Below are 14,788 nucleotides of genomic sequence, written 5' to 3' on the forward strand. Positions count from 1 at the left end.
GTGGTGTCACAGCAACAACTTGGCACTCGACATTAGTAAGACCAAAGAGCTGATTGTGGACTTCAGAAAGGGTAAGACGAGGAAACACACACCAGTCCTCAGAGAGGGATCAGAAGCAGATAGAGTGGGCAATTTCAAGTTCTTGCATGTTAATATTGCTGAGGACCTAACCTAGACCCAACATGTCGATGCAGATGTAAATAAGACGTGACAGCAGTTATATTCCATTAAGAATTTGAGAAGATGTGGGATGTCACCTAAAAACTCACAAATTTCTACAGAAATTCGTAAAATTCTGACTGGCTGCATCACCGTCTGGTTTGGGGGGGGGGGGTGCTACTTCACAGGATCGAAGTAAGCTGCAGAGAGTTGTAAAACTAGTCAGCTCCATCATGGGTACTGGCCTCTGTAGTATCCAAAACATCTTCAAGGAGTAGTGATTCAAAAAGGTGGTGTCCATCATTAAGGACACCCACCACCCAGGAAAAACCCTCTTCTCATTTTCACTACGCGGAAGCAAGTACAGAAGCCTGAAAGCACATATATATATATATATGGTGTGCATGTGTATTTTTTCCCTCAATCTCGGGTCCTCTACCGGAGAGGGTTGGGTGCGGTATCCTTGCTGTTCCTAGTAGGCCGCTCTTCCATAATGTGATCTCAGATGTTGTTCTCAGGACTTGTTGGAGCCACTCTCTCAGTCCAGGAGTCACAGCTCCAAGTGCTCCTATCAACACCGGGATTACTCTGGCTTTAACCTTCCACATCCTTTCTATTTGCTTTTTCAAGCCCTGGTATTTCTCCAGCTTCTCGTATTCTTTCTTTCTGATGTTACTGTCATTCAGGATTGCCACATCTTTTACTACTGCTTTCTTCTGTTCCTTGTCCAGTATTACTACATCTGGTTGGTTGGCCAGTACCTGCTTATCAGTCTGTATTTGGAAGTCCCACAGGATCTTGGCTCTGCCATTCTCCACTACCTTCCCGGTTGTTTCCATTTGGACTTGGGAGTGTCCAATCCATACTCAGTGCAGATGTTCTTGTACACAATTCCTGCAATGTTGTTGTGTCATTCAGTGTACGCTGTCCCTGCCTGCATCTTGCACCCTGCTTCTACGTGCTGGATGGTTTCAGTGGACTCCCTGCACAGTCTGCACCTTGGGTCCGTGTCTGGTGTGATAGACCCCTGCTTCTATTGCTCTTGTGCTCAGCGTCTGTTCTTGTGCAGCCATGAGCAGCACCTCTGTGCTGTCCCCAGCCCTGCCATTTCCAGCCATTGGTAGGACTTTCTTATGTCAGTCACCTCTGATATCTGGTGATGGTACATCCTGTCCTGCCACGCCCTCTGGTCCTCTGGCTCTGCTTCACCCACTCCCATTTCCATATCCCCTGTCTGCTGACTGAGATATTCTCCAGCAGGTCGTCCTTAGGGGCCATCCTCCTGACATACTCATAGATGTTCTGTATTTCTTCCAGGACTGTGACCTTGACACATCCTTCTTTATTCTGGTGGGTGTACAGTCGCTCGATGTTGGATTTTGGATGGATTCCTCCATACATTGTTCGTACTTTCCAGCTTCCAGTTCTTTCCTTGGCCGGCACATTGCGGCTGGGTATCTGAAAACTGGTAGGGTGAATGGATTGATGGCTCTGGTCATCGTCTCTACTGCACACCCTTGTCAGGTGGATTAGTGAGTCAATGTCTCTTTCATTTCCGGCATACAGCTTGATGTCATCCACGTACAGGAGGTAGCTGATGGTCACTCCACTCTGTGCCCATATCCACTCTCTGAGATGATCTGGCTGAGGGGGGTCAAGCCTATGCAGAACAGCAGTGGGGACAGTGCATCACCCTGGTACATTCCTCATCTGATGGACACTCGTGCTATTGGCTTTGAGTTAACGTCTCGCATTGTCCTCCAATGACCCTTTGTGTTCCTGATGAAGGTCCCAAGTATCTTGTTGACCTTGTACAGAGACAGGCATTCCAGAATCCATGGGTGGAGCATTGAGTCATATGCTTCGTGGTAGTTGATCCAGGTTGTGCTTAGGTTTCTTTGCCTGGTCTGGAGTTGCATGAATCCTTTGTCTACCTGGTGCTTGGAGCCTCTGGTTCCATTACCAATCCTCGTCTGAGCAGGGCTCACAAGTTTACACACAAGCCTTCAGCTTGGTAGCTATTATGCCTGATAGGAGCTTCCATGTTGTTGACAGGGAGGTTATCGGCCAGCAGTGTGTGTATATATACAGTATATACTGGCTGTAATTCACAGTTTCTTTTTGTATTATCATGTATCGCATTGTACTGCTGCCGCAAAGTTAACAAGTTCCATGACATATGTTGGTGATGTTAAATCTGACTCTGATTCTGATTATGCTTTGGCTCTTGGCAGGGTCACCCATGCCAAAGAGGTCAAAGGGTAGAGGCATGACTTATCAGATGGTCCTCCAGGTTCGGGGGTTCAGCTCAGGGCTAACAACCTTGACAGGTAAAACAATGTTGTTATGGAAACAGCAATGAATAAACCTGAGTGTGTGGTATTCCTGAGTCTCCTCCCGGGACTTGAATGAATGACTGACTGCAGTGAAAACGGAGAAACGGCTACTGAGACAATGAAGGAAGGCCTGAACACCACCAGAGAGGGAGGACCTTCACTGCTGCCCTAAACACACAGCTACTTTTAACATGCTATCAAAATGTTAAAGTTTCTCATTGGTTTTAATATGGTGGGGACACATGAAAGAAGCTTTATTGCAATTTATTGAGCAGTGTAGTGTAATTCCCCAGTTTTCAAGGCAAAACTATAGTACAGAGCAGATAACCTATATAGCTCTCTTGGAAAATACAGGGATATAAGGGTGATCTAGGTTCAGGCAGATATAAAGCCAGGCTGTTGAAGCTTGAATTGCTCATTTTTGCTCATTTGCTCTCAAGAGGTAAAGGGCTTTATTACTGGCATTTAGAAAATGAGATCTATGTGAGAATAGTGAAAATTCAGCCTGATGTGTCATCTCTGAATGACCTATTTCAATCCCTTCCTGTGATTTTATAGAACGTTTGAGACCTCATTGGTAAATGCTGCGTTCTTGATTTCCTTTCAGCAGCACTGCATTACTTGAAAGACAAAGTAATAAAGGAGTCTAATTCAATTTTCAAAATATACAATCCTACCCAAAAGAAACGGAATGAATGAAGCTTCTGCTGAGTCATAAAGCTAAGAAATATTTTGGTTACTACTCAAATTTCTATCTCATACCCGAGTCAGAAGGCTGTGAATTTGAGTTCTAATCTAGAAACCTCAGTGTGTAACATCTTATAGTACTTAATGTGGCATCAACAAACGAGCTGTGCTTTGGGTGTGGTGTTTAAACTGAGACCTTGTCTGTTGTTTGCTTTGGATTGAAAAGCTTCCATTGTACTTAATGCTTAAGATAGTTCCCCAGTAGAATAGGCAGTATTTATTCCTTAATTATTTTTCCTAGAAAATTCAGATCAACTCTATTTCCCACTCTGACCTTTAATCTCTTCTCACCTACCTATCACCTTTCCCTGGGTCCCCTCCTGCTTCCTTTTCTCCTGTCATCCACTCTCCTCTCCTATCAAATTCTTTCTTCTCCAGTCCTTGCCCTTTCCCATCCACCTGGCTTCACCTGTCACCTGCCAGCTAGCCTCTTTCCTCTCCCTCCACCTTTTTATTCAGACATCTTCCCCCTTCCTCCAGAGTCCTGAAGAAGCGTCTTCCCGGACTGAAACATCGACTGTTTATTTATTTCCATTGTTAGTGCCTAACCTGCTGAGTTCCTCCAACATTTTGTGTGTAATGATTAACTTATTGTTGTTGACTAGAGCTTATTGCCACAGGAGTTTTCTTCATTAACATGATGAACACACAAGAACAAACAATGTGTCAATCAGCCTAAAGCCATGGATAAATGAACTGATAGTCAGTTCTCTTTCCTTCTCACCTGCAGTGGTTCAATGGTTCCATTTAATATAACAATGTATACTCTTACACTTCGCAGACAACCACAAAACAGAAGAAAACTCCAAAGAATGAATGACAGAACATGTCAGAACCCCAAAGCCCCCTTCCCCCCACACAAACAGCAGCAAAGCATCAACCCCCTCTCCCCCCACCTGCCTCAGCAAAAGCATTAGCCCCTCACCACTGGCCATGCAAGGGATAGCAAAGCCCCCAAAGAGACCACGACCCAGACTCCATCAAAAAACCACTGTCCATCCCTGACACCAACATCTAACAGGCTCTCTCTCTCTCTCTCTCACTAACAAGGGACATTTTTCCAGGTGATAGTAACACAGGAGATGTTCATCTATGTAATTAAAAAACAATATAGTTTATCATGTTCTGAAACTCTTTGTTTTCTGTTAGGTGTTTTTTTTTGAAAGGAAGAACAGCCTGTGGCAGAATGGTCTCAGTGGGCAGAACCTTTTCATCCAAGGGGACTGATCTGATTCCCAGGATAGGTAGTATATCTTCATTGTTCTCTCTGTTCTGTGATTTAGTTCGTTTTCAAAGGAGATTTTTTTTTGAGAGACTCTTCCTGCTTCTCATAATAAAATGGGGATAAGTCACTTGTTTAATGAAATATTGCTGTGTGAGAGTGCCTTCTTTGCAGTATTATATTGGTATCACGTTAATTGAGAGACAGAACTGAATGGATGGATGAAAAGTTCCTTTTTATAAGTCATTTGATCAGTGTGACAGTTACACCCTCAAGAAGCTGTACTGTTTCAACCAGTGTTTACTGTTGTTGCTATGTTTCTTAATCTTCCGTACATACTAAAGCAGGAGAAGATATGGTCAGACGTCATTCTTTTATACAGTGTCCTCTCAACTTGAAAAACTGTGCACACATGATTATTTGTCTAACTCTGTATAATGGCCTCATACTTCACAACATCTGCCTTTGAATCTGGACAACAAATCAGTGTGAGGAAACTGTACAGGCAGCACTCAGATTTTGAAAAGGTTTTGGATACTCCATTGTGCCCACACCATGAATACTGATATTTGAATTGTTACCTTGATAAAATTGATCATCAATAAATAAATCTTCAGCCTTTGTACTGCTGAAGATACAGCTCTTCAAGTTACTCCATTTCAACTCTCTGGGGAGGATGTGGCCACACCCAGGTTGAATGAGCAAAAGCTTATATTCTGTCTGGTTAGTCTCCAACCTGATGGCATGAATATCCATTTCTGGAACATACAGTAATGCCCTCCCCTTCACCTTTACCATTCCCATTTCTCTCTCTCACCTTATCTCCTTACCTGTCCATCACCTCCCTCTGGTGCTCCTCCCTCTTCCCTTCCTTCCATGGCCTTCTGTTCTCTCCTACCAGATTCCCCCTTCTCCAGCCTTGTATCTCTTTCACCAACCAACTTCCCAGCTCTTTACTTCACCAATCTCCCTCTCCCACTTTCACCAATCACCTACTACCCTGTACTTCTTCCTCCCCTCCACACACCACCTTACTCTGACTTCTCATCTTTTTTCGCCAGTCCTGATGAAGGTCTCAACTTGAAAAGTTGACCTTTTGCTCTTATCCATAGATGCTGCCTGGCCTGCTGAGTTCCAGGCTTCTAGGGCCAACGTAGCACGTCCATAACTTACCAACCCGAACCCGTGCGTGTTTGGAACGTGGGAGAAAACCAAAGCACCTGGAAGAAGCCCACTCAGTCACGTGGTGATGTACAAGTCCTTTATAGAGTGCGGTGGGAATTGAATCCGGATCCCGTATCTGGCGCAGCAAAGCATTTAGTCAACCACTCTGCTACCTTACCAGCCTATGTCGAATACCACAGTCTGCAAACAGCAACACAAACCTCATGTTCATGCCATCAGGTTGGAGGCTAAGCAGAACCCAGTGGTTTATGAGTCCCAGCTGATGAAAATGGATCCTCTTCTAAAGGCAGGGAATTCAGTACAAAAAAAAATTCAGAATCAGGTTTATTATCACTGGCATATGTCATGAGATTTACTGTTTTGTGGCAGCAGTACATTGCAATACATAATGATAAAAACTATAAATTACAATCAGAAATATATATTAAAATTTAAATTAAATTAATAGTGCAAAAAGAGAGCAAACTAAGAAAAAAATAGTGAGGTAGTGTATATGGGTTCATTGTCCATTCAGAAATCTAATGGTGGTAGAGAAGGAACTGTTCCCGATACATTGAGTGTGCATCTTCAGGCTCCTGTACCTCCTCCTTCAAGGTAGCAATGGGAAGAGGGCATGTCCTGGGTGGTACATTCATCAATCAAAATTTGACAAGTCCATAAATATGTTTTACCAAACCTTCTGCTACATAGCACTTCAAGCACAGTCTAGAGTCCTGTGTGGTTTAGAATGTTTGAAAAATGGGAGGCAAGAACGACTTAGTTCAAGAGCAGTCCTGTAGAGGAGATGGCAGACAGAAGCCACCAGGCAATAGAACAAGACAGGAGACAGAGGGTCCCTGACATTGAAGAGAATGATAGACAGAGGCCCCTGATAACAAAAGAAAATGGGAGACATACACACCTTGCGGAGGACAGGAGACAGGGCCACCAAACTACAGAGAAGAATAGGGAACAGGAGCCACCTGACGTAGAGGAGGAGAGGAGAGATATGGCCCTCACTATAAATGAGAATGATAGACGGAAGTTCCCTGCCTTTAGAAGAGAATGGGAGACACTGGCCCCTTTTCTCTAGAGGAGATGAGAGACAAGAGCCTGCTGACTACAAAAGCTGGGAAACAGTCCCCATCATACAGAGATGAATGGGAAACTGGAGCTACTTGATTTTTGAGAATGAGAGACATAAGCACCAGGTTTGATGGAGACAGAGGTCCACAAGGTTTACGGTTATTGTATATGCATAGCGATGATATTCCTGAAAGAATGAATCCATTTTCATCAGCTAGGATTCATAAACCTCTGGGTGAGCAGACAGGTGAAAACTCTCCCAAAGTTTTCCGCAAGAGGTTTGGGATTCTGTTTGCAACAGGTTTTGGAGCTACAGCTTTTGGGTGGGGGTGGCGAAGGCAAGCAGCAGTGGTCTCCATATGTCACTTCTGCCTCATCGCTGAGAGAGATGATCAGAGAGAATGAGCAGCTGGGAAGTTGTGGGGAGGCATTCAGTGGAAGCTGACAGGGAAAAGGCCTAAGTGAAGGAGTGACAGGTGAATGAGGTGAGTGAAATGACAGGGGGGAAGGGGAATTGAGGGTTGTGGTTGGGAATTCCAGTTTGTAAAAGCTAAGCTTTGGATTGTGCAGAGTGATAACAATAATGAGTATGTGATTAATTATTCCATAACTTCTTTCTCAAGGTGACTCAAGGATGGGTGTAGGAAGGATAGAATAATAGAGGTTTGGATTTGTCGTCACAGTCATCATCAGCTGACGCAGCCACTGTGATGCCTCACTAAAGCCATTCTCCTCCCCTTCACAATTAAAAGGATGGAGCTATTTTCCTATGTAAGTCTAATGTTGACTTTTATTTTTAGTATTGTGATCAATCGGAGACCAAAATGGTCAGCAACAAAGGAAAGTTAAAGAGAGCTGCTCGATCATTCAGCCTGATGAATTGTTCATTGACAGCTTGGACAGAGGAGGGCTCCCTATGTTACTTCCTCCTTGTCTTTCTTCAGGCCTTGGCCCTTATGATTGAGAGATTAGCAGACAACAGCATATTGTGAGATCCACTCTATTGACCTCTGCAGAGTTTCTCCAGATCGCTGCAGGCAATAGAGCTGACGTCTGAGCAAGCCAATTTCTTACTCTTTCAGACTGCCATAACAGCATGGTATTATATTCACACGGCCATATCCACATGTTCTGTCTTCCAGAGACAAGAGCAAAGCTCTCAGCGGGTAACCACTCTTAGCCTTTTAACTTGGCTAATAGCAGCTTTCAAGTAAAAGCACATTGACTTGCTGCCGTGGTACAGGGTGACATTAAATTATCCAGATAATATGGCCACATGTTAGATTTCACAGAGACAGCATTGGTGATATTTCCTTAGTGTCTTCAGATGCATGTCATAAATAGTCCACATCTCTGAAACATATACGAGGACAAGGATTGTTGCTGCCCAGAGTTCTTAAGTGCTGTGCCAAGTTTGAGATCTTGACCTTTCTGCAACCCTTTTTCCCTAACAAAGGCTGGAATAGTGAATGTAATCAGGGATTTCTTCATAAGGTATGGGGTGTGGTCCGTGTTTCTCAGAAGTCTGTCAAAGAACTCTATAGTCTTATGCTTCAGTGAGTGAATCACATTGGCTTTAATTATACACTGAGAGTAGGTGAGGTAGATTCAATAGTTTCACAATGGTTTTGAAAACTAGTTCTACTGCTATAGCACATTTGTTAGGCAGAAGGGGCAGGTTTGTGACGAGAGGGATGTCAGAGTGATGATATAAACTTGCCTGACACCTGTCTGCACTAAGGTCAGCTGTGTATGGACTCATTATGATTTGCATGCCAATAGGAATGTTAAATCTGGGTGGGTTGTGTAGCGACATTGGTGGTGCAAGCCACAGAATATCGGGACTTTGCGCTACTGGTCATGCCTCAACTGTGCGCACCTGTGCTATTGGGGCTGGACTTCCAGAGCCATCTCGAAAGTGTGACTATGGCATATGATGGGCCCCTCCCACCACTCACTGTCCGGAATCCTCAGTTTTGTGGGACCTCGCCATATACCCCACTACTGACCACACACACACACACCGACCCACACATTCCACCCAGCACCATGACGACAGCTGCGCTACAGACACCACTTGCAGTCTCTCCACCCTCAAGATCCCTCCCCCATCGCTGTTCGCCAACCTGACCCCCGACTGTAAACCTGTGGCAACTAAAAGCAGGAGGTACAGCGCGGGGGACAGGGCCTTCATTCAGTCAGAGGTGCAGCGGCTGCTCAGGGAGGGGATCATTGAGCCAAGCACAAGCCCTTGGAGGGCCCAGGTGGTTGTTGTTTGGACCGGGCAGAAAAATAGGATGGTGGTGGACTATAGTCAAACCATCAATAGGTTCACGCAGCTTGACGCGTACCCACTACCCCGCATCGCGGATATGGTCAACCAGATAGCTCAGTACAAGGTGTACTCGACAATTGATCTGAAATCCGCTTATCACCAGCTCCCCATCCGCCCAGAGGACCGCCCCTACACCACTTTCGAGGTGGGCGGCAGGCTCTATCACTTCCTGCACGTCCCATTTGGTGTCACGAATAGTGTCTCGGTCTTCCAGAGGGAAATAGACCGGATAGTGGACCAGTACCGACTGACGGCCACATTTCCCTATCTGGATAACATCACCATCTGCGGTCACGACAGGCCAGATCACGACGCCAACCTCCAACGATTTCTCCAAGTGGCCGAAGCTCTGAACCTTACTTATAACAGGGACAAGTGTGTGTTCGGAACCACCCGACTCGCTATCCTTGGGTATGTCGTGGAAAACGGGGTCATTGGCCCTGATCCTGACCGTATGCGCCCCCTGTTAGAACTCCCTCTTCCCACCACTCTCAAAGTCCTCAGACGGTGCCTGGTTCTTTTTTTCCTATTACGACCAATGGGTCCCCCATTACGCAGACAAGGCCTGCCCCCCAGTCAAGTCTACCACTTTCCCCCTCTCTGCTGAGGCCTGCGCGGCCTTCAGCTGCATTAAAGGGGACATTGCCAAAGCAACGATGCATGCGGTGGAAGAGACCATTCCCTTCCAAGTAGAGAGTGACGCCTCCGATTTTGCGCTGGCTGCTACCCTCAATCAGGCAGGCAGGCCAGATTCTTTTCTCGTACCCTTCAAGGCTCTGAAATTCGACACTCCGCGATGGAGAAAAAAGCCCAGGCCATAGTGGAAGCTATTAGGCACTGGAGGCACTATCTCGACGGCAAAAGGTTCACCTTGCTGACCGACCAGCGCTCAGTTGCGTTCCTGTTCAGCAACCAACAGCGGGGCAAAATCAAAAATGATAAAATTTTGCGGTGGAGATTGGAACTCTCCACCTACAACTATGATATCCTGTACCGGCCTGGCAGACTCAATGAGCCCCCTGATGCCCTATCCCGGGGAACGTGTGCTAGCGCACTGCTCGACCGGCTATACGCCCTTCATGCACAACTTTGCCATCCGGGGGTCACCCGATTTTACCATTTTGTGAAAGCCTGGAACCTGCCATACTCCCTGGAGGACATCAGGACGATGACCAGGGACTGCCAAATCTGCTTTGAGTGCAAACCGCACTGCTACCGTCCTGAAACGGTGCAACTTGTCAAGGCCACCCACCCTTTTGAGCGACTGAGTGTTGACTTTAAGGGCCCCCTTCCCTCCACCGACCGCAATGTTTATTTTCTCAATATTATCGATGAGTACTCACGGTTCCCCTTTGCCATCACCTGCCCCGACACCACTACCACGTCTGTCATAAAAGCCCTGCGCCAGCTCTTCACTCTGTTCGGATATCCCTGCTATATCCACAGCGATAGAGGGTCCTCCTTTATGAGTGACGAGCTGCGCCAGTACCTGCTAGCTAGGGGTATTGCTACTAGTCGGTCCACGAGCTATAATCCTCGGGGAAATGGACAGGTGGAGAGGGAGAATGCCACAGTGTGGAAGGCCACACTTTTAGCCCTTAAGTCAAAAGGGTTGCCGGTCTCTTGATGGCAGGAGGTCCTCCCTGAGGCACTCCACTCTATCCGCTCTCTGTTATGTACGTCCACCAATGCCACCCCTGACGAACGCCTATTCTCTTTTCCCAGGAAGTCTGTCACTGGGACCACCCTACCAGCTTGGCTGATGTCCCCAGGGCCAGTGCTGCTCCGGAAACATGTGAGGAGTAATAAATACTCCCCGCTGGTAGAGAGGGTTCACCTTCTACATGCGAACCCTCAGTATGCTTACGTAGTCTTACCTGATGGGCGGGAGGACACGATCTCCGTCCGTGACATGGCGTCCGCAGGAGCAGCAGACCACTACCCCGAACACTCCACGGTAACTATGAACCCTGTACCCGAGGTGACACCGCGCACACCAAGCCCGACACAGACTCCTCACGACACTCATATACTGGGCGTTTTGTACGCATATATACCAGGCGCCTCGCACATGCGTGAGGGATCACTGATGCCTAGTGGGCTGACACCTCCAGTTAGGCCGGAACCAGCACAACCACCGTCTCCTGTGCAATCACCACCGGCACCTGTGCAATCACCACCACCGGCTCCTGTGCAATCACCACCACCGGCTCCTGTGCAATCACCACCAGCATCTGTGCAATCACCACCACCGGCACCTGTGCAATCACAGCCGGTGCTATGTGGATCGCAGCGACAGATTCGACCACCTGATAGACTTAACCTGTAAGAAACTTCGCCACATGGGGACTCTTTTAAAACAAAGGGGGGGTGAATGTGGTGAACTATGTGCCTGTCTGGACACGCCCCCTGCTGACTGCTCCTGTGGCTCCTCCCACAGGCCCCTGTATAAAGGTGATCGAGGCCTGAGCCCGGCCTCTCAGTCTCCAGGATGTAGTATGGTGGTTACTCACTGCTTGTTCCTTCTTCCAGTCAATAAAAACCGGTATCTCGCCTTTACGTCTCAGGGTGAGTTATTGATGGTGCATCAAGGAATTAAAATTGCATGGAGATTAATTTCTGTAGGCTGGCAAATTTGCAAAGGGTGTTTTGCTGTCTCTCCCAAATCATCCATATCCTTAATAGTGACAAACAAACGTGTGTGGTTGATTTCCACATCAGAGCGTAAAAGCAAACAGCTGTTCTTGAACCTGGTGGTGCAAGTCCTGAGGATCTTGTACCTTCTACCTGATGGCAGCAAGGAGATAAGAACATGGCCTTGGTGCTGAGCATCTTTGATGTTGGATGCTGCTTTTCTCCAACAAGGTTTCATGTAGATGTGCTTAATGTTTGGGAGGGTTTTCCCTGTGATTTACTGGGTCAAATCCACAACCTTTTATAGGATTTTCTACTCAAAGGCCGGAATGCAGCTGGTCAGCATGTCTTTGTGGCTTTACTGAGAGTGTAGAGTTGGGTATTGACACTGTCTGCATGTAATTAGAATTTGTAAGATTATGAACAGTACAGTTGTTGAAACTCCATGTTAGGTGAGGTTATACCAACACCAGAAGAAATGGACAATAGACAATTCACAGCCAAGGCTTGATGAGCAGTGACCCTACCATTCCACTTGCCAGCCAACTGGATATGTGAAGATGATGTATTAATAATAAGTGGGGCATTCAATGTTGTAGGTGGTTCTTTGAGGTTCTAGTAAAAGAATGTCACAAAAATAATGATGATTGCAATAGCTGCATACTCCAAGTGGACAGAAATGTTTCTCGTGGGTACTTCTTCTGGTCAAGTAAATAAGTCAACTTTGAGAATGGCCTTTCCTCCACTTGGCCTTCCAGATTTACTCATGCAAGTTTTCTTTTACTGAGTTTGCCAAATTCATTAGAAGGAAAGGAGTTGTGCTTGTGTCTTGGCTCCATAACACCCAGTTTTGAATGGTTTGGTGGATTATGCAGTGTGAAAGATGGACCACAAGCAAGCACATTTATAATGAAATAAAACACATTTGAAGAGTTATTGGTGAGAAAACATATTTGGATTTGGTGACACCAGATCTCAGTATGCTCTTACAGGAGTTTCATTATAACACAGAGCTCATGGATGCCACCTTGAAGTTAATGATCTTTCACTTGTATTCAATGTCATGCAAGTAATCTGGTTTCCACAAGAATTGGACTGGAATGTTATCATTATGGTTCATCTGCTTAAGGTCACCAGATTAAGTGTCATTAATGCCAGATAATTCATTGCACATCACATTTATTAGCTCAACCATATGACTATGTGCTGGAACCACAATTATCCTTGGCTTCTACTGAAGCTAGCGTGGCAAAACATATGTCATGAATGAAGGTGGAATTTTACTGTTCGATGCCATTCCAGGACAATCTGAGCTGTGCTGTTCTAAATGGCTGAGAAATAACCAGGAACACTGAATATGTAAATAGAAAAGTATTAGTTTTAAAATGTTATTTTTCATAACTGACATTTCCTGTCCATATTTTATATTTGTCTTCATCCAAACTAAAGGGGAGGAGAGGTGTTAAAATTAGAATACACAGGACTCTGTTGCTGCATCTTTCTTGGTGGCTGGAGAAGATGGCAGCAGCAAAAAATGGAACCAAGGTGAGGTCCTTCAGACAGTTCATGAAATTACTTCTTTTATTTCCTTTACATCTTCTTTCAAATATGATTCAGCTATTGTTGGAGCCTGTGATCTGCAGTTTGATGTGTGTCTTTGGGTTGACTGAGCGTTTTGGCACATATTTGTATCTTGGTGAGGTTTCGAGTGAAGTGTGTGGCCCAGAGGCCAAGAAGCCTGGAGACAGGGAATGAGCCCATTATTGACTCCATTTCTCAGTGATCTCACTGATTGAAACATCGAAGAATATTGAAATCCACGAGGATGAGAGCAGAAGGTGAGCAGGTGTTCATCACCATCTGCCTGCAAGTGACTTGTCTCTCTCCCAGTCTCGCTTGCTACTGCCGGACAAAGGTGCCCGCAATTTGACCAGTCTATCTCTTACCTTTGCATACTGTCTGCATTTAAGCAGGTGCCTGCATTGACTGGTCTCTCTCTCCCTCTTGCTCAATGTTGCTGGAGTCTTGGGTCTTGGGCTAGGTTTAATTTGCACAGTTTGTGGATTGGACTCTGTACTTCATGTTATGATGTGTCTCTGTTGCTATTTTGTGTGATCTTGATTGGGACAGGCTGGCTCTGCTGCCTGTGGTCAACGAACAACACAACCCTGGGTTGAATTGAATTGAGTTGAAACTGAACATTTCTGGACTGTTTCCTTGACTTTGTGTTTTGATATTTTATGTTCTGTGCTTTTCACTCTTTTTTTTTGGCCATTTGCGCAATTTGTTCTATTTTTTTGCATGTTGGGGGGGTTTGATGATTTCCTTGAATGGATTTCATGTTGTTTCTTCGTTTCATGGCTGTCTTTGGGGAGACAAATCTTAAGGTTATATACTTCAATAATAAATGTACTTTGATACTTTGAATCTTGAATCATTGAAATAGGGTGAGGAAACTTGCAGCTGAAGGCTTCTTTTTTGGCTTAGCTCGATGAAAGGAAGACAGAAACTCACAGAATGTTGTCCTCAAAAATCAATCTATTAAATCAAATATGGAAGTCATATTGTGTTAAAGGGTAACCGTAGTTAAATCAGCAAGTTTCTGCAGCTAGTTTCAGATGTGATACCATAAATATGGGTCTGGAATTGCTCATGGTTTCCATTCCTGTTTGTGGAAAACATGCAGGTTTAGATAGGCTCTGCCAGTCAAAAGAGATTGGCATTTCCAGCTGACATTCTTACAAACAAATTAAAGCAGATATTAAGGAGATGTCAATCAGAAAATCTTTCCAAGATAAAGGACCAAGCTGTGGATAAGATCCTTTGTCGATAAGAAAAAAAATATGAACGTTCAAAAATACTAATTACAGATCCTGAATTAGGTATTGCATTATATTTCTTAAATTTGAAAACTTCAGGAGCGCAATATATAGATTTCTCTAACCACAAGACCAGCACCGTCAAACCTTCCCTTTCATATTGCACAAAACCTGGAAACTGAGTAATAACATCCGGTCCAGAATTATAGCTGATGTCTAAAGCAAACACGAGAAGCCAACTCTGCCAGTGAAGTGGAGGGAGAAATTCTCCATCAGCAGTTAGGAT

The 14,788-nt window shown here is 45.2% G+C and overlaps 1 protein-coding gene across 4 annotated transcripts in view; it reads left to right on the plus strand.

Moving 5' to 3' along the window:
* The window catches only part of LOC132385266 (otoancorin-like), a 128,708-nt gene that overhangs the window by 9,690 nt on the left and 104,230 nt on the right, over positions 1-14,788 (plus strand). The window contains exons 2-4 of one of the 4 annotated variants that reach the window (XM_059957288.1): positions 2,394-2,489; positions 4,392-4,486; positions 7,338-7,485. In XM_059957288.1, the coding sequence (XP_059813271.1) occupies positions 7,468-7,485 (18 nt within the window). In that variant the 5' untranslated portion in view covers positions 2,394-2,489; positions 4,392-4,486; positions 7,338-7,467. Of the gene's footprint in view, positions 1-1,560; positions 2,490-4,391; positions 4,487-7,337; positions 7,486-13,161; positions 13,229-14,788 lie in introns of those variants that run through there. The other 3 variants (XM_059957289.1, XM_059957287.1, XM_059957286.1) reach the window with 3 other exon arrangements.

The sequence above is a fragment of the Hypanus sabinus genome, chromosome X2, assembly GCF_030144855.1.
Source record: "Hypanus sabinus isolate sHypSab1 chromosome X2, sHypSab1.hap1, whole genome shotgun sequence".
NCBI lineage: Eukaryota > Metazoa > Chordata > Chondrichthyes > Myliobatiformes > Dasyatidae > Hypanus > Hypanus sabinus.